At 44.7% G+C, this 23,043-nt stretch overlaps 1 protein-coding gene across 3 annotated transcripts in view; it reads left to right on the forward strand.

The window, feature by feature from the left end:
• The window catches only part of GPD1L (glycerol-3-phosphate dehydrogenase 1 like), a 56,920-nt gene that overhangs the window by 18,621 nt on the left and 15,256 nt on the right, over nucleotides 1–23,043 (forward strand). For all 3 annotated transcript variants that reach the window (XM_067753594.1, XM_067753596.1, XM_067753595.1), the window contains exons 3-5: nucleotides 7,658–7,798; nucleotides 9,257–9,395; nucleotides 15,951–16,063. In XM_067753594.1, coding sequence (XP_067609695.1) covers nucleotides 7,658–7,798; nucleotides 9,257–9,395; nucleotides 15,951–16,063 — 393 coding nt within the window. The remainder of the gene's footprint in view (nucleotides 1–7,657; nucleotides 7,799–9,256; nucleotides 9,396–15,950; nucleotides 16,064–23,043) is intronic.

The following is a 23,043-nucleotide window of genomic DNA, read 5'->3' on the forward strand; positions in this document are numbered from 1 at the left end:
TCATCAACTTCTCACTAAAAACTGGGGCAGTCTGGGTTTCTGATTTCCCCTTAGACCTGAATGGAAGAACATTTCTTATTTCCTGTCACTGCAGGCTAAAAATTGTTGGTCCTGTGTTATGGCTGTCTGTCCAGGGCCTTTGTTTAGAGGAGGTCACCCAGGTAGAGAGCTCTTCTGCCTCAGTCCAGCTTTAACCAACCTCAGTGTGACACCAGTATTGACAATTGCAGCATCTTCTGTGAATTATAGTTGTCATGGCATCTCATCTTTGTCGTCTTCTTTTTATTTTTCCCCAAGTTTATTTATTTATTTTTGGCTGCGTTGGGTCTTCATTGCTGGGCACGGGCTTTCTTTAGTTGCGGGGAATGGGGGCTACTCGTTGCGGTGCGTGGGCTTCAGTAGTTGGGGCTTGCGGGCTTTAGAGCGCAGGCTCAGGTAGCTACGGCGCACGGGTTTAGTTGCTCCACAGCATGTGGGATCTTCCTGGACCAGGGCTCTAACCCATGTCCCCTGCATTGGCAGGCAGATTCTCAATCACTGCACCACCAGGGAAGCCCACATCTTTGCCTCCTAAGCCTTGCCAGCTCTGTTTTTAAAAACAGCTTTATTGAGATAGAATTCACAGACATACAATTTACCATTAAAGTGTACAATTCAGTGGTTTTTAGGATATTCACAAAGTTGGGCAACCATCACTGCAATCAATTATAGAATATTTCATCACCTTAAAAAGAAACCTCATGCCCTTTAGCAGTCACCTCTTATTTCCTCCTGTCCCCAGCGCTAAACAACCACTAATCTACTTTCTGTCTCTAGATTTGTCTGTTGTGGACATTTCATGTAAATGGCACCATACAATACGTCATCTTCTGTGACTGGCTTCTTTCACTTAGCATAATGTTTTCGAGGTTATCCACGTTGTACCCTGCATCAGTACTTCATTCCTTTTTATGGCTGAATACTCTGTTTCATGGGTGTACCATATTTTGTTTATCCATTCTTCAGTTGGTGGACATTTTGGTTGTTCCCACTTTTTGGCTATTATGAATGATATTGCTGGGAACATTTGTGTAAAGTGTTCTGTGTGAATACGTTTTCAGTTCTTTTTGAGTATATACCTAGGAGTACAGTTGCTGGGTCTTATGGCAACTGTTTAACTTTTTGAGCAACTGGCCAGACTGTTTTCCAAAGTGGCCACACCATTATACATATTCCCACCAGCTGTGTGTGAGGGTTTCAGTTTCTCCACATCCTCACGAACACTTGTTATTATCTAACTTTTTGATCCCAGCCATCCTAGTGGGTATGAAATGGTATCTCATTGTGGTTTTGATTTTCATTTGCCTGATGGTTAATGATGTTGATCATCTTTTCATGTGCTTATTGGACATTTGTATATCTTTTATATCTGAAAAATATAAAACAGTATACCATTTGTATATCTTATATATCTGAAATGTGTATTCAGATCTTTTGTCCATTTAAAAAAATTGGGTTGTCTTTTTTTTTTTTTTTTTTTTTGTGGTACGCGGACCTCTCACTATTGTGGCCTCTCCCGTTGCGGAGCACAGGCTCCGGATGCGCAGGCTCAGCGGCCATGGCTCACGGGCCCAGCTGCTCCACGGCATGTGGGATCTTCCCGGTCCGGGGCACAAACCCGCGTCCCTTGCATCAGCAGGCGGACTCTCAACCACTGCGCCACCAGGGAAGCCCTGGGTTGTCTTTTTATTACTGAGTTGTAAGGATTCTTTATTAGATACAAATCCATTTTCAGCTACATAGTTTGGAAGTATATTCTCCCATTCTGTGAGTTTTCACTTTCTTGATGGTATCCTTTAAAGTGTAAAAATTTTAAGTTTTGATATCATTTTTAAACTTAATTAATTAATTTGTGGCTGCATTGGGTCTTCATTGCTGCGTGTGGGCTTTCTCTAGTTGTGGCGAGCAGGGGCTACTCTTCGTTGTGGTGCACGGGCCTCTCATTGCAGTGGCTTCTCTTGTTGCAGAGCACGGGCTCTAGGTGCGTGGGCTTCAGTAATTGTGGCTTGTGGGCTCTAGAGCGCAGGCTCAGTAGTTGTGTCACATGGGCTTAGTTGCTCCGTAGTATGTGGGATCTTCCCGGACCAGGGCTCAAACCCATGTCCCCTGCACTGGCAAGCGGATTCTTAACCACTGCGCCACCAGGGAAGTACAAAAAATTTTAAGTTTTGAAATCCAATTTAGATATTTTTCTTTGCTACTAACTCTCAGGATTTGGTTCCTTGCCCAGGCCTGCATTCACTGATGCGTCCTCAGTGCCTGGAATAGTGCCAGGCATTATTTGTGGTTTGGCTTAGTGCCAGGGACAGCAGACATGGTTGAGGGAGAACTAACCAGGCTGGAGTGTTCTGTTTCAGTGCTTTCGGTGGTGTCCTGTGGGATGGAGGGTTAGGCCAAGATAATTTAAAAAAAAAAAAAAATGACCACTGACTTGGGTAGTAGGGTTGCGAGTATATCTATTAATTTTGGTTTAAAGGCTTCTGGAAATTAGAATATCAGTTCAGTAGGAGCTTCAGTGTTAACTCTTTCCTGCCTGAGTTTAGCTTTTTCATTTTCATTGGAGGATTCATCTTCACTGTTGCTTCTCAAACCTAAGTGTTCCTCAGAACCACTTGGAGAGCTTAACAGGGATCACTGGATCCACCCCTGGAGTTTCTGATTCACTGGGTCTCAGGGGAGGCCCAGGCATTTGCATTTCTAAGGATTTCCCGGGTGATGGTGATGCTGTTGGTTGAGGAACCACAGTTTGGGCACCACTGGTCTACATAATAAGTTTATATTACTCATATAGTATTGTGGAATTCAGGGGGTTGCAGCTTTCTTTTTTCCCCCCAGAAGCAACCTCACTTACCACGCTGGTATATTTATATAAGAATCATCAGGTAAGGTTGTCTGTACCTGAGAATCATTTTTCTGAGTGTAGAGCCAAGGATGTGAATTTCACCTACAATCTTGGCCTATGTTGAGGTTAGGAGAACAGGAGGAAATCACAATATTTTTGAACCCCTACTGTGTGCCAGCTGTACTTTGCTCTGTGTATTATTCATGCTGTTGTGTTTAACCTAAATGCTTATTCCCTGAAGAATGTAGGCGAGTTGCCTGTGGTGTCCAGTTATCTAACTCATGGTAGAGGTGGGGCAAGATGCCCACACACTGCACAGTGATAGCTAATCCAGGGGGAAACAAAAGAACCTTCAGGCTTGGCCCACAGACTTTACTGGCTCTGTTTTAAATGATTTTAATTATTATTAGTTTCTTTATTATCTTGGACCAAGAGCCCTGGATTCCTGGCATCAAGCGGACCAGCCATGATGCCTTTGTTCTGATTTGATTACCTGTCCTCCTTGCCAGTGAAAGGCAAGCCCTTTTCTTCTGAGCTGTCTTTCCCAACACATTTCAGGATCTTTAATGGTGGATACTCTCCGGAAGATTTTGGCAGGTGACCCATGAAATAGGTCAGCGTTTCCAAAGCAGTGTCCCGATTTGGTTCAGGGTAAAAGATAAGATAGAGGCTTAGCTAAAGCTTTAATTCTGAAAGAGGGTATTTGATTTACTGCGTTCGTTGAGGAGAGCTCATTTTGATCCTGTGTAACAGGAATCACGGGCCGTGTGCACCACACAAATGCAGCTCGGGTTACAGGTTGCTTCTGCGGGTTAAACCCTACGCACTTGGGCAAGGTCAAGGACAATGGAAGGACATCAGTCCACGCTGAGTGAGCCCCCAGGCATATTGTCCCAGAGACCCGTCACTCCCAACCAACCACAAGTTCTTTAATTTGTTGAGAAAGGAAATGTAAGAGACAGGAAGAAATCCTGGGCCCTCTGGCAGCTTCCATGGGAATATTTTGTAGCGGGGGACATAGGGATGGGCTGATGCCTTAAAGGTTAAGAATTTATAGGAGGCAGGTAGATTTTTCTGATGAGTAATCTCTTTCACTTGTTTCGTATCACTGCAGAGTGCTGTTACTTATATGAATTTGAAAGTGCTCTGTGAAATAGCTGTTAGGAAAGGTGATTTTTATCCCCATTCTGTAGGCGGGGTGACTGTCAGTGAACAGGAGTCATCTGTGCAGGTCCCACAGCTGATCAGTTGCAAACATGGAACACAAACGTACATTTTTTCCATCTTTTCTCTGGTTCTGCTGTCCTTTTTATCTCACCATGTCAGGGAAGTACAAGGGTGTGTGTGTGTGTGTGTGTGTGTGTGTGTGTGTGTGTGTGTGTGTGTGTGTGTGTGTGTGTGTGTGTGTGTGTGTGTGTGTGTGTGTGTGTGTGTGTGTGTGTGTGTGTGTGGAGATGGATGGGGAAGAGGAGAAACAACAGGTCCAGAGAAGAAGGGTTTTCATTAAAACTTAGGTGGCCAGGCTCTGTATGAGAAGGGGGTCGAGAGCAGAAGTCCCTACCTAAGTAAGGCTAGTAACCCAAGGGGGAGTTGGGGGGTCAGAGGTCTTACAAAGGCTGGTGCTTCTGGCTGGGACCACAGGGAGAAGAACATAATGTGTGTATGTGTATGAACATAATGAGCCTTGCCAATCAGGGACAAACAGAGCCATTGTATGTTGGCATCGGGGCTAATGAAATAGAATAAGTAACTGCTTTTTTGGAGGAGGTAGAATCTCCAGATGCCAGGGAACTAATAGGCAGGTAGAGTTTTGGTGATGAATCCTTGCTATCCAGCCTGGATTACCAACCTGAAGAAGACCCTTTGAAGAGGAAGGCAGGTTTCCCCCGGCCTTTGGGGGTATGAATAAGGAGGGAGAAGTGCTAAGCTCCGGGTTGTGTTCTGCTCTATGGGGAACGACTTTGTTGCCATTCAGATCAGCTTAAGCTGATGTTTTGGGTTATATGGCCGGTTTCAGATGCGGCCTGAAACAGTGGCTTAAGTGATGTCAGTGAGGCCCTCCCTGTTTTCCTCTGTTTCTCTGCTCTGCCTTCATTCACATGGGAGCCCCTTGGCAGGTCTAGGTTCTGCCCCTCACATTTGTAAAATGGTTGTAGCTGTTCCAGACCTTGCACTGTCATCCCATATTTTTCAAGGAAAGACCCAATAGCTGTTGCAGAAGTATAAGGAAGCAACTGTTCCTCAGAAGCTCCAGCAAACATTGGCTCCTATTGTTTTATGTGCCCATTGGCTTGGACAACTTAAGGACCATCCATGGAGCAGGCGGGGGGCCCATTCCACCCAAATTGCATGGTAGAATGGGAAAGCAGTAGCTTTTGAAATGAAATTTAGAGGCACTTTTGCTAGAAAGAAGGGGAATGAAGGCTGGGTGGTAAATGACAGGTCTTGCATACCAGCCAAAGGGAGGAGGGAGTGAAATAGTGCCAGGTAGATTCCCTTGGGGAATTTTTTCAGTGAGGGAGTAACTCTTGCACACGTTAGTTAATAGGCTAGACTAAGCTGTGAGGAGAGACAATGATGTGACTTTTAAAGGACAAAGGGATTTTATTTCCCTCTCACGTAATAGTGGTCTAGCAGCTTTGCTTCACACCATTGTTCTTGGTCCCATCTTTCTTCATCATTTCTGTGTCATCTCCTAGATCTAGGTTGTCAACTAGCACAAAAGTAGGAAGGGAAAGTGTGGAGGAAGCAGCCAATGTTTTAAGGGCTCTGGGCCTTAAGTGGTGTGCAGTGCTCCGTCTCACATTCTGTTGATGAGAACTTGGTCCTTGGCCTTGTGTAACTGCAATGACTGCTGAGAAATGCAGTCCTGAGCTAGGTGACCAGTGACCAGCTTGCAGCTCTGTGTTTATGGAGAAAGGGGAGAAGAAATTTTGTCAAGCAGTTGGCATCTCCATCACAACTCCCAAACTAGATTTCCTAGGAGGCTTATCCATTCTGAATGATGTTCCTGTGGCAGATAGCACTTCCTCAGGGAAGATTCTGCATCCAATTCCCTTCATTTTGGGAACCAGGAGTGCTTAATGGGAACTATGTCAGTTTCAGTTAGGTTCGGGTATATACGACAGAAAACCTAAAATAGGGACTTCCCTGGCGGTCCAGTGGTTAAGATCCCACACTTCCACTGCACGGGGCGTGGGTTCGATCCGTGGTTGGGGAACTAAGATCCCACATGCCATGTGGCACAGCCAAAAAATAAAAAAATTAAAAATAAATAAAGGAAAAAAAAAAGAAAACCTAAAATAACAGTGACCTAAGCAAAGTAAACGTTTGTGCTTTTTTTCTCTTAGATAAAAGACGTTCATCACATCTTTTATTTATTTAATTTTGTTGCCCAACAGAACTTGATTGTAAATAAAAAAGAAATCTGTTATATACTTTTCAAAAAAAAAAAAAAACCACATTTGTCATAATGATGCATCATGATGTCAGGGACTCTGTTTTGCCATCTCAGCATTTGCTTTCTTCCTCATGGTCCAAGATGGCTGCCTGAATTCCAGCCATCTCTTCACATTCCCTCTGGCAAAAGGAGGAAGAAAGGCCTTCAAAGGCATTTCCTGGAAGTCACACGCAACACTTCCATTTACACCTTATTGGTCAGAACTTAGTCACACAGGGCACCTAGCTGCAAGGGAGATTAGAGATGTAGCCTTCTTTCCTGGCAGTTATGAGTCTCACCCTAAACTGGGGGTTCTCTTGCTGAGGAAGAAGGGGGAGAACAGACATTGGGCAACAACAGGCAGTCTCTGATAGAGACCACATGCCCCTGTGTCCTCACTTGGTGGCCTCACCTCTGCCTCTGGGGGGGGGTGTGTGTGTGTGTGTACGTGCCCACATTAAATTTTAAACCCCATCTTTGTACTTATCTGAAGGGAAGAAATCATCATAATAGCTGACATTTATTGAGTGCCTACCAGGTGCCAGACTCTGTTCTATGTCATTTATTCTTCACAACAGCGCTCTTAAAGTGCTTACATAGGAGAGCTTAGCATAGGACTGTTGACAGAGGCATGGGCGGAGTCAGGGGAACCAGAAGGGCTCAGTGAAGTATCCAGAGATTAGCAGCAGCAGGAAGCCATGGCCACCCCTGAAAGGGCAAGGGGACAGACCAGTGTCACTCCACCGGCCCCACCAGAGCTTAGAGACGTGGAAGAGGGGCTGCCTCAGACCAGGTCAGGAGGTGGAGCTGTAGAAGGAAGCCAGGCCAGCAGCCCTGCGAGCCGGGTAGGAGTGGCCCCAGGAGCAAGTCAACACCTTGCCTGTTTCTCCTCCCACCTTGGAGCCCCCGACAGTACCCGCCTTGGGCTGAAGCCACCTGGAAGCCAGAGAGCAAGGGCACCTGGGGAAACAGCCCACAGAGTGCAGCCTCCTGGGGAGACAGTGGGGCAAAGAATGGTAGAAATGGATGCGGGGGAGTGGGGTGGGGGTGGGTGGGAGAGCAACAGAGAACCACCCGCACAGGATGGTTATGACCGCCTTTTACAGGGAAGGGGACTGAGGTGGGGAGAGGGTAGGGCACTCCCCCAGCTGGTAAGCAGCAGAGGCAGGACCCTGCTGGCCTCAGATGCACGTCTGCACGTCCCGAGTGGGGAAGGCAGCGCAAACACAGCTCTGATTTGACTGTCAGTCTGCACAGCAGAGGCATCTGATGCCTGGTCAGCGCGTGGAGAGATGTGTTTCTGACTGGGAGTAACCGTGTCCCCCTCGCCCTCGCAGGTTGCTGTTGCGAACCTCAGCGAGGCCGTGCAGGACGCAGACCTGCTGGTGTTTGTCATCCCCCACCAGTTCATCCACCGGATCTGCGAAGAGATCACGGGGAGGGTGCCCAAGGACGCGCTAGGCATCACCCTCATCAAGGTGACGGGCCCTCGCTGCGTGCCGGTTACTGGGAACTTCCTTTCCTCTTTCACCTCTTGGAGATAAGGAGCTGAAGGGAAGTTATGGCTGGTTTGGATTTGGTTTTTTAAAGATGCCTGGAAGAGAATCAAAACCACGCCATCCACGAGCCTTGCTCCTCTCACATTTAGGAGGGGCTGCTTTCTATGTAGAGAGGGTTCGTAGGGGCAGGGGCGGGGGGCGCGAGAGTGGGGTCCCCCAAAGAAAGAACCACCAGCTCTGGAAATCTTACCTGGTTTGCATTCGCTGGGAAATTAATCATCTTTACTTCCCACTCCTGGGTTTATTCCCAAAAGAGAGAGTTTTTAACCAGAAGTCCACAAACCACCCACAGTGGTCCACAGATAGAATTCAAGAGTTCATGGTCCTAAATGTGGGGGCGGAATTGCATTTTTATTCATTTTAACCTCTAACTGAAACAAGTGTTTCCTTCGCTTATGAGTGAAGGCCACAGGCCAGAGTTTCAATGACAGTAGTACTAGCAGGACCTTGACCCTGTGATCAATAGAAATTACAGGTATTTTCGTATCACTTTACAGCGGCTTCAGATATCTCAAAGTATCATTTATGCTCATCACTACTTGGAAATTATGGTAATTATTATACCTGCCATGACATCTTTTTATAATTACATTGATAACATACATATACTACTTTGTCACAAATTTTTTTTTTTAACATTTGATAACTATATTTCAGTATAATTGTCTTCCTGGGTAATCTTATGTATTTTGCTTTATGCATATGAAGTCTGAGAATGAGTCCATAAACTTCCCCAGGCTGCCAGGGGAAGAACCCTCTGTGAGAGAGTGTGTTCCATAGTGTTCATAGGTAAATGTTTACGAAAGCAAACAGTTCAATGTCAGTCATCAATAAACTGGACAGATGAATGATGGAATACTACACAGTAGTAAATGGGAATGAACCAGAGCATTCGTGCAGCCGTGTGGGTGAATCTCCAAAGTAATAATATAGCACAAAACAGCACACAGGTGAGCAGTACAGTTTCATTTATAGGTTTTCAAAAATATACTGATATAACTTACTGTTTAGGTGTAGTTTTATGTGGCAAAATGATCAAGAAAAGCAAGGGAACAGGGCATAAAGCATTCAGGATAGGGCTTCACCCTGGTGGGGACCAGGAAACACTAATAAGGAGGATGCACTTGGGGAGAGACACAGGGGACTTCAGTGGTGTCCTTCATGTTCTCTTTCTTAACCTGGGTGGTTACATTTTCATTTAATTTTACTCTTTAAATGGTACATACACAGTATGTCTGTTTACTGTTGTAAATAAGAGAGGTTTTTCAAGTTGCGTATGCCATTGGAAGTCTGAATCTAGGTGACCTATAAAGCAATGATCTCCTGCCTCTTGTCCTTGGTGGTTCGTTTTCCCCTAACTTGCTGACATCCTTGCAGGGCATAGACGAGGGTCCTGAGGGGCTGAAGCTCATTTCCGACATCATCCGAGAGAAGATGGGCATTGACATCAGCGTGTTGATGGGAGCCAACATTGCCAATGAGGTGGCCGCTGGGAAGTTCTGCGAGACCACCATCGGTGAGGGCCACCTGGGGAAGGGACATTGGGTGTCTTAACAGGCACACTTTCCGTTTCTGGAATTTTCTATAGTGGACTCTTCCCTCCTGCCCTTAACATTCTTGGGGTGGACATTCAGTGGGGTGGGAATTTTATGTAGGAGGCCATTCTGTGGGACTGAAGCATTTCAGTAACCTCTGGAGTGAAAGTAAAGCCAAGGAGACCATGTTGACCTGCTGTGATCCAGTAATGCATTATCGAGGTTAAACACAAAAACACAAGGGTACTTGTACCAAGAAGCAGGTGGTTACATCCATGGTGGGGCCTTAGAAACCCAGCTTTTCTTTTTCTTTTTTTAAACAACAGGAATTTATTTCTTACAGTTCTGAAGGCTAGAAAGTCTAAGATTAAGGTTTAACCAACACTTTTCTATGATGAGGGCTCTCTTTCTGGCTTGCAGACAGCTAGCTGCCTTCTTACATGGGGGTGGGGGGGGGGGTGGGATCCGGGAAAGCAAGTTCTCTGGTACGTCTTCTTTTAAGGGAAACCCAGCTTTTCTTTACTCACAAATGCCAGGATCTGGATCCTCATTAGATTCCAAGGAGATCTAGAAATTAATGGGAATGATCCCCACTTTCAGGTGAATAAGCCCAAGGCCCGGAGAGTAAGTTACCAGCCCCAAGGTCACACAGCTAATATAGAACCCAGGCGTGAACTTGGGTCTCCTGTTTCTTGAAACAGAAAGCTCTTTCTACTCTTATACATTGGTGTTGTGAAAATTTTTGTTTCTTTTAAAAAGGGCTTTGGAATTCCCAAGTGCCCATATTATAGGACTCTTCAGAAGAGTAATACTGTTGGGTTTGCAGGTGCTTTGCAGAAGTGTATTTAAGTTTATCTACCACTCCAGAACTTACTTCCACCCTTGTCAAACACACCAGCAATGTGAATCATTTCTCCCTGGCAGCTTTGTTAAAGGAAGCTCTGTTGTACAGACATTATCTGATTACAGTGGAAAATAGAGATAATCGAAAGAAAACCATTTTTTAAAAATTTCTTTAAAATTTTTATTGGAGTATAGTTGATTTACAGTGTTGTGTTAGTTTCTGCTGTACAGCAAAGTGAATCAGTTATACGTACCCATATATCTACTCTTTTTTAGATTCTTTTCCCATATACGTAATTACAGAGTATTGAGTAGAGTTCCCAGTGCTCTATATGTAGGCCCTTATTAGTTATCTATTTTATATGTAGTAGTGTGCATATGTCAATCCCAAACTCCTAATTTATCCCTCCCCCTGCTTTTCCCCATGGTAACCATAAGTTTGTTTTCTATGTCTGCGACTATTTCTGTTTTGTAAATAAGTTCATTCATACCACTTTTTTTAGGTTCTACATATAAGCAGTATCATATGATATTTGTCTTTCTCTGACTTACAAAAACCATTTTTAATTTCATTTAAATTTCATTATTTTTGTCTATTTGTGGCAAACTACTTACGGCTGTAGTTGTTATATACTCTTTTATAATTGTTTCATTTACTTCTATCAGCATACATCTTCATAGTTGCGTAGCATTCTGTTGGCAATCCATTTATCTGGGCACTTAAAAAATTTTTTTTGAGGGGGGAGAAACAGTAATTTTGGAGAGGAGAGATATCACAAATAGTAAAAGGAGGAAAACAAAATGACCTATAATAACATTACCCAGGTTGATATTTACAAGAGCAATGTAGTCACAGGTAAGAAAATTCAAATAGTACAAGGAGGTATAAATTAGAATTAAGATTGTAATTTCCCACCTATTCCCTCTTCCCAAAGAGAATCACTCTTAGCAGTTCCTATGTATCCTTCCAGAAAAAAAATTTTCATATGTGTGCTAGTCTGTATATAGGTTTTATTCTTTCACAGTTAGTTCTTTTATTCATCTATGCTTTTAATGTAGCCTGTCAAATTGTTGTGTAATTACTTTTATTTTTCAAAAATAATTGTTAACTAGTTGTTCCAGCTCAATCCTATTTGCCAGTAATCAATTTGCTAATCAGTTGGTTAGGATTGACTGGTTACACCAATCATTCTATAGGGTTGAGACTTCTCCAATCCTTGATTCAAAACTGTAGATTTGAGGGACTTCCCTGGTGGTCCAGTGGTGAAGAATCCACCTTCCAATGCAGGGGATGCGGGTTCGATCCCTGGTTGGGGAACTAAGATCCCACATGCCGGGGGCAACTAAGCCCATGTGCCACAACTACTGAGCTCACGCCTCAATGAGAGAGCCTGTGTGCCACAAACTACAGAGCCCACGTTCTGTGGAGCCCACGCACCACAACTAGAGAGAGAAAACCTGCACACCATAACTAGAAAGAAGGCTGTGAGCCACAACGAAGAGCCCATGCTGCAATGAAAGATCCCACATGCCACAACTAAGACCTGAAGCAGCCAAAAAAAACCCTGTAGATTTTAGCTAGGATTTTTACATGCCTCTTGGCCTTGTTTCTCCCAGTTGGGTGCATTAGACTTTTTGGGTGTGTAACACAGACAAATGCACTGAAGTTACATCTCTTCCTCTGGCTTCTGTTTACCCAGTGCTTCTACTGCCTTCTCTGTGGGTTGGTCCATGGCTGGTAAGAGTGACCTGAATTAAATTAAATTAACTGTTGAAAGTAAGATAGAACAGGAAAGTGATATTTAAAAATTTTTTTTATTTTATCTGAATTTAATTGTGAGGAAATATCAGACAAGCCCAAAGGAAGGGACATTGGTACAAAACAACTGGTCCACACTCCTGAAAAATGTCAGTGTCATAGAAGATATTGAAAGGCTAAAGGAGAAGTCTAGAGAGACCTGACCACTAAGTGCAGTGCAGGATCCTGGGCTGGATCCTGGTTGCCATAAAGGCGACACTGGGGTAATGGGGGAGATTTGAATATGGGTTGTAGTTAGATAATTGTGTCAAGGTTAAATTTTCCGGATTTGATCGTTGTGCTGTGGTTATCCAGGTCTCCTTTCTTGATGGCATTAGCAGCCAACTCATTTTTAATTATGACAGATTCAGGAATCTTAGTCCACTTGAGTCTCCTGTGGAGGAGGAGGAAGATGGCATTGTTTTCAGTGTCTGGTAAAAATACTAAGGAGCATGGGGAACTGCAGCACCCCCTCGTGGTGAGAAATCCGTTCCTCCTTGGGACTGACTTCACAGAGTCCGAGACTTCCACTCAACCCACAAATATTGTTCAAAGTCTGTTATGTATCAGTCATGATGCGAAATGTCAAGGATTCATAAGCCCCTTCTATGCAGAAGGAGCTTCTAGGTACACAAACAATAGGGAATTACAGATGAGTGTTTTGAAGGAGTCTTATTAAATAGGTTGATTATCTCCAAAACTTGGTGTGGAAGAGAAGTGGAATTTTCCTGTCTTTTGGTTCATATTGAGTTTGGGAAGCCCTTCCATGTGGCTGATGGGCCTTTCCTGTTCTGGACCAGGTGCCATGGGTCCCTGCTTGCTGCATCACTGCTCATGACTGGTAATAATAATATGGTCAGTGCTTTCTTATCCATGATTTAAAACAGTAAAAGATCTAAAAATTTAAAAGGTATATTTGATAATGCCATTTGCAGCAACATGAGTGGACCTAGAGATTATCATACTAAGTGAAGTGAGTCGGACAAAGACAAATATCGTTTGATATCACTTATATGTGGAGTCTAAAATATGATACAAATGAACTTATTTACAAAACAGAAACAGACTCACAGACATAGAAAACAGTGGTTACCAAAGAGGAAAGGGGGTGGGGTTGGGATTAGCAGATACAAACTACTATATATAAAATAGATAAGCAACAAGGTCCTACTGTATAGCCCAGGGAACTATATTCAATATATAATATATTCCATATCCTATAATAAACCATAATGGAAAAAAATAAAAATAAATAAAAGGTGAATTTGAGAAAATGTAAGATTGCTGTAAATCAAGCTCACCTATCTAATGGACACCATGTGTAATTTGCAGCCACAGAGGTACCAGCAGATGCCACCTTGTATCAGTGGCAAATGGAGAACAGTCTTTTCCCTGCCATGTGTCAGGTTACTCACAGCTGCTGATGGTTGGATTAAAGTGGCTCGAGTGGGAGGAGTGAGGGCCTGTCTGTAATGCTTGTGAGCCTCCCTCGTGTCAGAGGCACCAGGCAGTGGCCGTGACGGTGAGGACAGAGGAAAAAGACAGGAATAACATCACAATGTGAGACCAGGGCTGGTTTGCCCAACCCAGGTGAAGAAACGGTGCTGCTGGTCTGGAGGACTGTTTAAAAAAGGAAGAGAACAGTTTGCTCAAGCGGACATACTTCTAATATTTGGACAGAGGAGAACTCAGCTAAATGACATCATAGCAATTCCTGTAGAATAGAAAATGTGTTTCTTTTTTTGTTGTTGTCTATTTTGGGGCCGCACAGCACGGCACGCGGGATCTTAGTTCCCCGACTAGGGATCGAACCCGTAACCCCTGCATTGGAAGCATGGATTCTTAACCACTGGATCACCAGGGAGGTCCTGAAAATGTGTTTCTGAGTATCGGGTGTAAGTATTTTAAATATTTTATTATATGATGGCAAATTTCCTTAAACCAAACAGAAGTAGGGAGAACAGTATCATGACACCACTGCCCATCTTTAGTGATGATTAACTGCTGGCTGGCCATATTTCACCTGTTTCCCACCCTCTTTCCACTCTCCCCTGGATCATTTTGACATTATATTACTTCTGGGTGTAATTTTGATTGTTGACAATCCTCTTTTTTTCCTGCGTTGGAAGACTATAGTTCTGATTGTGATGTTTGTTGCTTGTTTATCTTCTCTTTTCCCACCCCTGAGAGGAACATAGTGTAGAGAGGGAGTGCGGGCCCTGGAGCCAGAGCACCTAGGTTAGAATTGGGGTTCTACCTCCTACCAGCTGTGTGACCTAGGGCAACTTGGTAAACCTCTCTGGGCCTCCTGTCTGTCAATGGGGCAAATCAGTCATAGGCATGTAAGTATCAGCTATCTTATTATTATTATTATATAGACCTTTGTGTGATCGTTGTGAGCCTAGGCTGTTTTCACACCTGATTCCTATTTAACCTCAGCCAGTCCTGAGTGCCATAGTGTTTTACTCATGAGGCTAGAGGAGGTTAAATCAGAGGTTTGCCAACTTGTCTGCCCATTGGAGTCACCTGGGGAGCTTCAGAAATTAGTGATGCCTGCTCCACCCCAGAGCTTGTAATTTAATGGGTCTGGGGTTTGGCCAGACTTTCGTGTTTTTAAAGATCCTGGGTGATTGTAATGTGAAAACAAGCTTGGGAATAGGCTTGAGAACCTCGAGGCAGGAAGGGCCAAAGTGCCATAGTCCCCAGGCTCTGTGTGGAGATCATCACGTGGGAGCTAGGTCTTGGCTGGTGAATTTTATCATCCTGATTTCTGGAGCCCTCCCAGAGCAGAGCGCCACGCTGCATCCCACCAACCAGAGCAGATCTCACATCAGGCTCTATGTGTAAAGTTTTATTTTTGCTTTGAACTGAAAGTCGCTAACCAAAAAAATAAGGTGAAAAGTACTGATCCTCTGTGTCATTCTAAGCACGGTCCCAAGGGAGGGGATACAACGGGAACAAAAATGAGGACCCTTTGAATGCATTTCCGTCTTCCACAATTATCAGGAACATGTTTGTTGATGTTATATCAGTTCTCTTGTTGCCATAGTGATGCTAAGTAACAAACAATCCCAGATTCTCAGTGGCATCCAAAATAAGCACAGCTAACACGTGGGTTAGCTGTGGGTCCGCTGGAGGCTGGCGGATCAAAGCTGGGGTCCTTCTGCTCCTTTGTCTCATCTTCCTGTAGAGTCCAGCGGGCCAGCCAGGATGTATTCTCACAGTGAAGGCAGAGGGACAAGGGAACCAGCCCTACTGCTGCACAAATAGGCTTCAGGCCTCCACTGTGTCAGGTCTATTAATGTCCCACTGACCAAAGCCAGTCACATGACTAAGCCCAAGGTCAAGGGGTGGGGAAATCTGTCCCACCCTCTGTGAGTCCAGGCACATCCTCTGGTCAAGCCAAATGCTGGTAGAAAGGGATGTACTTTCCTCCCCTGGAAGGAGCTTATAAGTGTGTATGGTAGCAAAAAGTTGCAACAGTTTTAGATATCAAATAATAGAAAGATGCTTAGATAAAATATAATGCATGGATGCAGTAAACTGCAAAGCAGCCATTTAAAGTAAAGTAGAAAGTGTATGATGTCACTGAAAATTATTCCTGCCATAAACGGGGGAAAGCAGATTATGAAATCACATATGTTCTCAATTTTGAGAAAAACTATGTATATTCCTATTTCAGTAAGTTAAAGATGTATGCCAAATTGTTAATGATCCTGTGGTGGGATTGTGGAATATTTTAATTTTCTATTTCTAGTCCTATGACTCTTCAAAATTTCCTATCAGGAAAATATGTTATTTTTGTAATCAGAAAAACGTCATTTTAAACTGTGTTAGATGCAAAAATTAAGATGAGAGGCTGTTACTAATTTCCTTTTTTCTAACCTTTCAATAGGCAGCAAGGTAATAGAGAACGGCCTTCTCTTCAAAGAACTTCTGCAGACTCCAAATTTTCGAATTACGGTGGTGGATGATGCAGACACGGTTGAACTGTGCGGTGCTCTGAAGGTAAAGCAGCCTTGATATTTCTGCTCACAGGAGGAGTGATCACACAGGGCCACTGCTAGCATCATTGCAGCCAGTCCTGAAGAATGGCCTCTGTGTTCTGTGCACGTACTTCTGGGGAGAATAGTGAATCGGCAGCCTTGTTTATCACTTCCTGCTTTGCCCCAGCCTTTCCTTGGCGGTTAGATTTCCTCTCCCACTCATGGTTGGCTTTTATTTGTAAATCTGGGAGAAGCGTGGGTGTTTGTTCTTTGGGAAATTGACAGCACTAACATTTGGAAAGCCAGGGACTACTTTGATTGTGGAGTCTTACCTGGGAGTGAAGTATTCTATTAATTTATACATTTCTCCTACTTACTGTCTTGAGCAGGAAGAGGAACTTGGCCCCTCTGAATGATGCTACTCTACTGGTTTGATGGTGTGGTTGGTTGGTTGTTTTTAAAGGAAAAAAACCAATCTGCTGCTGACAGGTCTTTCTAAGAACAGCTTTATCTTTGCCTGTAAAGGGAAAAGATCAGATTAAAGAACCAGCTTCTATTGGCTAGTGGCTTGGGAGGGTCAAGGGAAGTTTCCGCACTTGGTCTTGGGCTCCTGGCTTGTTCCCCTCTGCCTTTAAAAGTCGTGGTCGGGGTCCCTCTATCCTGACTATGGGGAACAGCCCACGGGAAGCTGGGCTGCATCTTCTCATCCTTCTCCCCTTGGAATCAAAGCTGCCTTCGCTGCCATCTCAAAAAAAAAAAAGGGGGGGGGAAGTAAAGAGCTTCCATGTGAATGGATAACCCCTTTGAGTCACTTTTGATTAATTTCTTTTGTAGCAGAAGCGGCCTTTCAGGAATTTGAGCACCTAGGGCAGGAAATTAAGTAATCTGGCATTCGCCTCACTTTGTCAGGTGAAAATTGCAAAGATCAAAAGAATGCAGGGGAGACCAGTCCAAAGAGTGCCTTCCCATGCTTTCTCCAAAGTGTACACCTTTTTTCCTGGTCAGAATTGAAAACCACTTTGTAGAATTAATATCGTGTGTGTATGTGTGGTCACGTCTCCATACAATGAGAATTTTAAAAATTGAAGCCAATGAAAGACTTGGGCTCCCAGGCAGTCCATCTTTTGGGCCTCTCACTGTTGTGGCCTCTCCCGTTGTGGAGCACAGGCTCCGGACGCGCAGGCTCAGCGGCCGTGGCTCACAGGCCCAGCCGCTCCGCGGCATGTGGGATCTCCCCGGACTGGGGCACGAACCCGTGTCCCCTGCATTGGCAGGCGGACTCTCAACCACTGCGCCACCAGGGAAGCCCCAGTCTGTCTTTTTGAATGCTGGTGGGGGATTCTCACATTGCACACGGCCTGCTATACATTTAAGATGCTGGCTTTGGCTGTGTTGTTTATTTTTGTTGGTTGAGATTTTTATGTGTTTTTAATAGTCCTTCATTAAACTAATGACAACTCGCCAGCAGTGGCACCATGAAGGCCTAATTGCTCAGCATGGTCTGTGTGCTCCAAAGCTCTCTTGAAGTGACTGGGTTATTTTCGGTGGTGGATGGGGAAGCTGTGAGAACCCGCCCAGAACAAAGGAACAGGGGGAGAAGAAAGATTCTAGATTGAGGGCTCTGGAGAAGTTTCTGCTGATGGGACCACATGCTGGTCCTGTGTCTGAACTGAGCATGGCTTTTCATGTCTGTTGGCAGGAAGCCTCCTGCTACCCATGATAGAGTGGTTCGTGGGGGGCAGAGGCAGATGGGGGTTGAGGACCATTTAGCATCCTTCCCCTGGCTTTCCTTTAAAACAGGATCAGTTACCATCACTGCTGCTGGCTTGCATCAGAGCTGGGAGTTTTGAAAACTGAGAAACAGGTGCTTTGGCAGTAATTGAGTCTAACCATCCCATTGGACAGATAAGGAGATAAGAGAGCCAAAGAGTAAATGACTCAACCGGCTGTATAAAAAATTAAATTAAATTAAATTAAAAAAAAATAAAGAGTAAATGACTCAAACATAGCAGATATTAGCACGGTCAGAATGTGATCATGGATTTTAAGATTCAGTCCGGTGTCTTTTGTTACTCTGGACGACCTGACTTTTCTGGTTGGTGTCCAGGCAAGTTGAATGAAATGAAGCCCTCCCTTGCTAGAGCCTGCCCAACCACGGCAAATGGGCGTGTGTTTCTTTGATTATGTAATTAATCATTTTGTTGTTTTCTTCCTGATTATAAAAGGTAGTTTCACACAACAGAGAGGTGTAGAGAAGAAAGTGAAAATGACTGATAGACAGTCCCTACATCCTGAGATAATCACTATTAATGTTTGTTGTCTCCCCTGCCAGTCTTTTTAGCAAGCACACATTTGTTAGGTCCCCTTTTTAAAACAAAAACTGGATCTTACTGTTCAAGCAGTTTGTTTTACTTTTAAAAAAAATTATTTTATTGAAGTATAGTTGATTTACAATGTTGTGTTAATTTCTGCTGTACGACAAAGTGATTCAGTTACACACGTATATGCATTCTTTTTTGTTTTTTTCCACATTAACAACCTTTAGTAATCTCCACACTAAAAATATTTTTGAAGTACACTTTTTTTTGTGCTCAAAAACATGAGGGCATTTGACTTACCAAAAAAAGGGGAAAAAAAGGAGGAAGAAAGATAACAGCTCCTTACAAGGATAAAAGAAAAAGAAAATTCAAAATGCAAAATCATGTTGTACCAGTGCATCTTACTGCTTCAGAATGTCCTTCACCTCTTAGCTAAATTAATCTCTTAATCACTACGGGAGTATTCCTTTTTAAATATCAACTTTATTTAGGCATAATTCGTGTATATTAAACTGCACCCAGTTAAATATATAATGCAGTTGGGTGTATATACCCTGAAAATCATCACCACAATACAGAACATTTCCATCACCCCAAACAATTCTGTATGTCTTTTTTTGGTAAATTTATTTATATATTTTTGGCTACGTTGGGTCTTTGTTACTACACGTGGGCTTTCTCTAGTTGCCGCGAACGGGGGCTTCTCATTGCAGTGGCTTCTCTTGTTGCAGAGCATGGGCTCTAGGCACATGGGCTTCAGTAGTTGTGGCACGCAGGCTCAGTAGTTGTGGCTCGCGGGCTTTAGAGCACAGGCTCAGTAGTTGTGGCACACGGGCTTAGTTGCTCCGCGGCACGTGCGATCTTCCCAGATAAGGGCTTACCTGTGTCCCCTGCATTGGCAGGCAGATTCTTAACCACAGCGCCACCAGGGAAGCCCACGTATATGTCTTTTTGTAGTTCACCCCTCTCTCCCAAGCCAGCAGCCACTGATCTGCTTTTGTACACTATAGAATTTTTATAATGGAGTTGTGCAATATGTACTCTTCTGTGTCTGGCTTCTTTCACTAGCAGTGAATTTTTGTTTTAATGTAAAGTTTAAGAGGTACTTCATATAGGAAAGTACAGAAACCATAAGTGTACAGCTCAACCTATGTTATTTTTTTTATTTAATTAATTTATTCTTGGCTGCATTGGGTCTTCATTGCTGCATGAGGGCTTTCTCTAGTTGTGGAGCATGGAGGGTACTCTTCATTGTGGTGTGCAGGCTTATTGCGGTGGCTTCTCTTGTTGTGGAGCACGGGCTCTAGGCACATGAGCTTCAGTAGTTGTGGCACGCAGGCTCAGTAATTGCGGTGCGCGGGCTAAGTAGTGGCACACGGGCTTAGTTGCTCCGCGGCATGTGGGATCTTCCCGGACCAGGGCTCGAACCCCTGTCCCCTGCATTGGCAGGCAGATTCTTAACCACTGCGTCACCAGGGAAGTCCTCAACCTATGTTATTTTTAATAAATACTTTATCAGGATTAAGTTTCATTAACAGAGACCCAAAATAATAGTGGCTGGGACTTCTCTGGTGGTATAGTGGTTAGGGATCCACCTGCCAATGCAAGGGACACAGGTTCAAGCCCTGGTCCGGAAGATCCCACGTGCCGCAGAGCAACTAAGCCCTTGCGCCACTACTGATCCTGCGCGCCACAATTACTGAAGCCCACGCCTAGAGCCCATGCTCCACAACAAGAGAAGCCACCGCAATTAGTCCGCACACCGCAACAAGGAGTAGCCCCCACTCACCGCAACTAGAGAAAGCCTATGTGCAGCAACAAAGACCCAACACAGCCAAAAATAAAAAATAAATAAATTTATAGAAATAAATAAATAATAAAACCTGTGCACTAAAACCAGATTTAGTTTCACAAACAATTTAAAAAAAAATTAGTGGCTAAGCAAGGTAGAAGTTTATCTCTTTCTTGTGTAAAAATCCTGAATCCATATGACAACTCCATTCCACCGAATTCTCAGGGACCCAGGCTCCTTCCAGCTCACGAGGTATGGCTCTTGTACTTGTATTCCAAGATGGTGACCAGAGCTCCAACCATCACACCTGCCTTCCAGGCAGCAGGGTGAAAAAAAGGATAAAGGGCATGTGGCAGCTGTCTTTTAAGGCAGGTTCTGGGAGTCACAGTGTAACACTTTGGCTTCATCTTAATGGGCAGTACTTAATTGTGTGACTATACCTGCTGCAGGGGAGGTTGGGACATTTCCCCCTCTCTCTGGGTAGCCATATACTTGCATGAAAATCAGGAACTCTAGGACTCAGGAAGAAAAGGAGAGTAGATTGGGAGATACACCCATTACCTGTGCCACAGAGGCTCGGCATTCTTTGTAGGGTTGTCTGTGGTGAGGCTCACCACCCTAATTGCTGGGCGTGTAGGTTTCCTCCAGGGCTTTGGCTGTGATGAATGTACTGTGGGCCACAGCCTGGTGCCCCGTCTCAGCCAGGGCCACATGTGGCTGTGTGCATTTACATGCAAATTAATTAAAACTTTTTTTCAAAATTCAAAATTCAGTTTCTGAGTCACAGTAGCCCCATTTCAGAGACTCAGTAGCCACATTAGTCTTAAGTGAGTCTCAGCAGCTAGTGGCTACTCTGTTGGACGAGCAGATAGCAAACATTTACGTCATCGCAGAAACTTCTGCTGGACAACACTGCTCTCGCTAAGGCAGCTTCTCATCAGGGTGTGCAGCCTGGTGGGCTGAGCGTGGGCTTGACTTTTGGCCTCCTAGACATCTCAGCCAAGGTGGCCTTACACAGTACCCAACTGCAAGCCATACGTGGTACCTCGACGTAGTTAGCCTACACTTTTCAGGTTTCCGCGAGGCGAGGTCAGATGCACTTGGAGGTGGCCTCAAGAAGAGTCGGGCGGGTTGTTGGACTTACAGAAAATATTGACTTGGTTTTCAGCAGAGCCATTCTCCCTAGGTGGTGAGAGTGTTGGCATAAACTGCGGGTCACATGGGCTGCTCCTCCAGTTTTGTAGTCTTTTTGTGGGTGGGTGGGAGCGAAAGAAACTGAGCCCTATCCAACCCGCCCCGATTCAGGATTGCAGAGACCGCACTTCACGGAGGATGATTGCCTCTGAGTATTGCTATCACCCGGGAAATGGGCAGGGGCTTAAGGACGCCTGTCTTCTGAAAATCATGGTATTTTTAGCTCTGTTTAAAATAGTGAATAAATTTTCACTATTCACATGAATAGTTTAAAGCAGATTTAAATGCCTAGCGGATAGTGATAAATTTCAGTTGAGCGACCTCAGAGGACATCTGTGCGGGTGCTATTCAGACATGATCTGACCAGCTCAGTGTGTTTATTTTTCTTTTGACAGTGATAAGTGGTAGGTGAGAGAGTAAGGATTTCAGGATGCATCATATGGTGATTAAACAGGGCCCAGGGTCCCCTTAGAAGGGAGGGGTTGACTCTGCAGTGGCCCCTCCTCCCCGTGGTGAGGAGGCCAGACATCCAGGGGAAACTGGGAGGTGGTCCCAACCTGTGTGCCCCTGGGCCACGGGCACCCTCCTCTGCCTTTTCTCTGAGCGCAGTGACGTAGAAGGTTAGAAGAACGCGTTGGAGGTCAGGGCTCGTGCATTACAGCTCCTGCTTGGATGCTTCCAGTGACTGAGAGCGCACTCCCTTTGCTTTGGTCTTTTCCGTTGGGTGGGGTCAACTCTTCTTGTTAGAAAGTTCTTGTCTTGCTGAGCTGGTCCCTCTGTGCCTTCCACTCACTGGCCTGGAGCAGCCTTGCGTGATCTGCTCCCTGGAGAGAACTAGGAAGCTGGGCTGCCAGGGCTCGAAACCCAGCTCTCCTGATCCTGACTGTACAACCTTGGGTGTGCTACTTACCCAGGTGCCTGAGTTTCCTTGCCCCTCACTGTGTGTAGTAACAGGACCTGCCTTGTAGGAACGTTGTGAAGATTAAATCAGTTAATAATATATGAAGCGCTTAGAAACAGTTCAATAAGGTTAACTTTTTTTTTTTAACATCTTTATTGGAGTATAATAGCTTTACAACGGTGTGTTGGTTTCTGCTGTATAACAAAGTGAATCAGCTATACATATACATATGTTCCCATATCTCTTCCCTCTTGCATCTCCCTCCCTCCCACCCTCCCTACCCCACCCCTCTAGGTGGTCACAAAGCTCCGAGCTGATCTCCCTGTGCTATGAGGCTACTTCCTACTAGCCATCTATTTTACGTTTGGTAGTGTGTATATGTCCATGCCACTCTCTCACTTCGTCCCAGCTTACCCTTCCCCCTCCCCGTATCAATAAGGTTAATTTTGTTGTTATTTTTATTATTCTTTCCCATAAATCTTTTCTCCTCCTAGGCCTCCTGCTTTTGCCTCCTGAGCCTCCATGCAGGCCCAAGAGGCAGTCCTCTTTGATATCTGGTTGCAGAGGTCTCAGGAAGGTCTCTTGGACCTGGAGAGGGGTGGGAGTGGCCAGGCCACATTTGCCATACCATGGAAGCAGCAGGGGACAGGGAACAGTGGGCCCGTGGAGCCAGACACCGGGGGTGTGTCCCATGTGCATCACTTACCAGCCGGGCGTTCTTGGCAAGCCGTTGACCCTCGCTGAGCCAGCCAGGGGGACAGGCACACACTTGCCGGGGTTGCCATGAGAATTTGGAT

This window comes from Pseudorca crassidens, chromosome 10 (genome assembly GCF_039906515.1).
Source record: "Pseudorca crassidens isolate mPseCra1 chromosome 10, mPseCra1.hap1, whole genome shotgun sequence".
In the NCBI taxonomy this organism is placed as follows: domain Eukaryota; kingdom Metazoa; phylum Chordata; class Mammalia; order Artiodactyla; family Delphinidae; genus Pseudorca; species Pseudorca crassidens.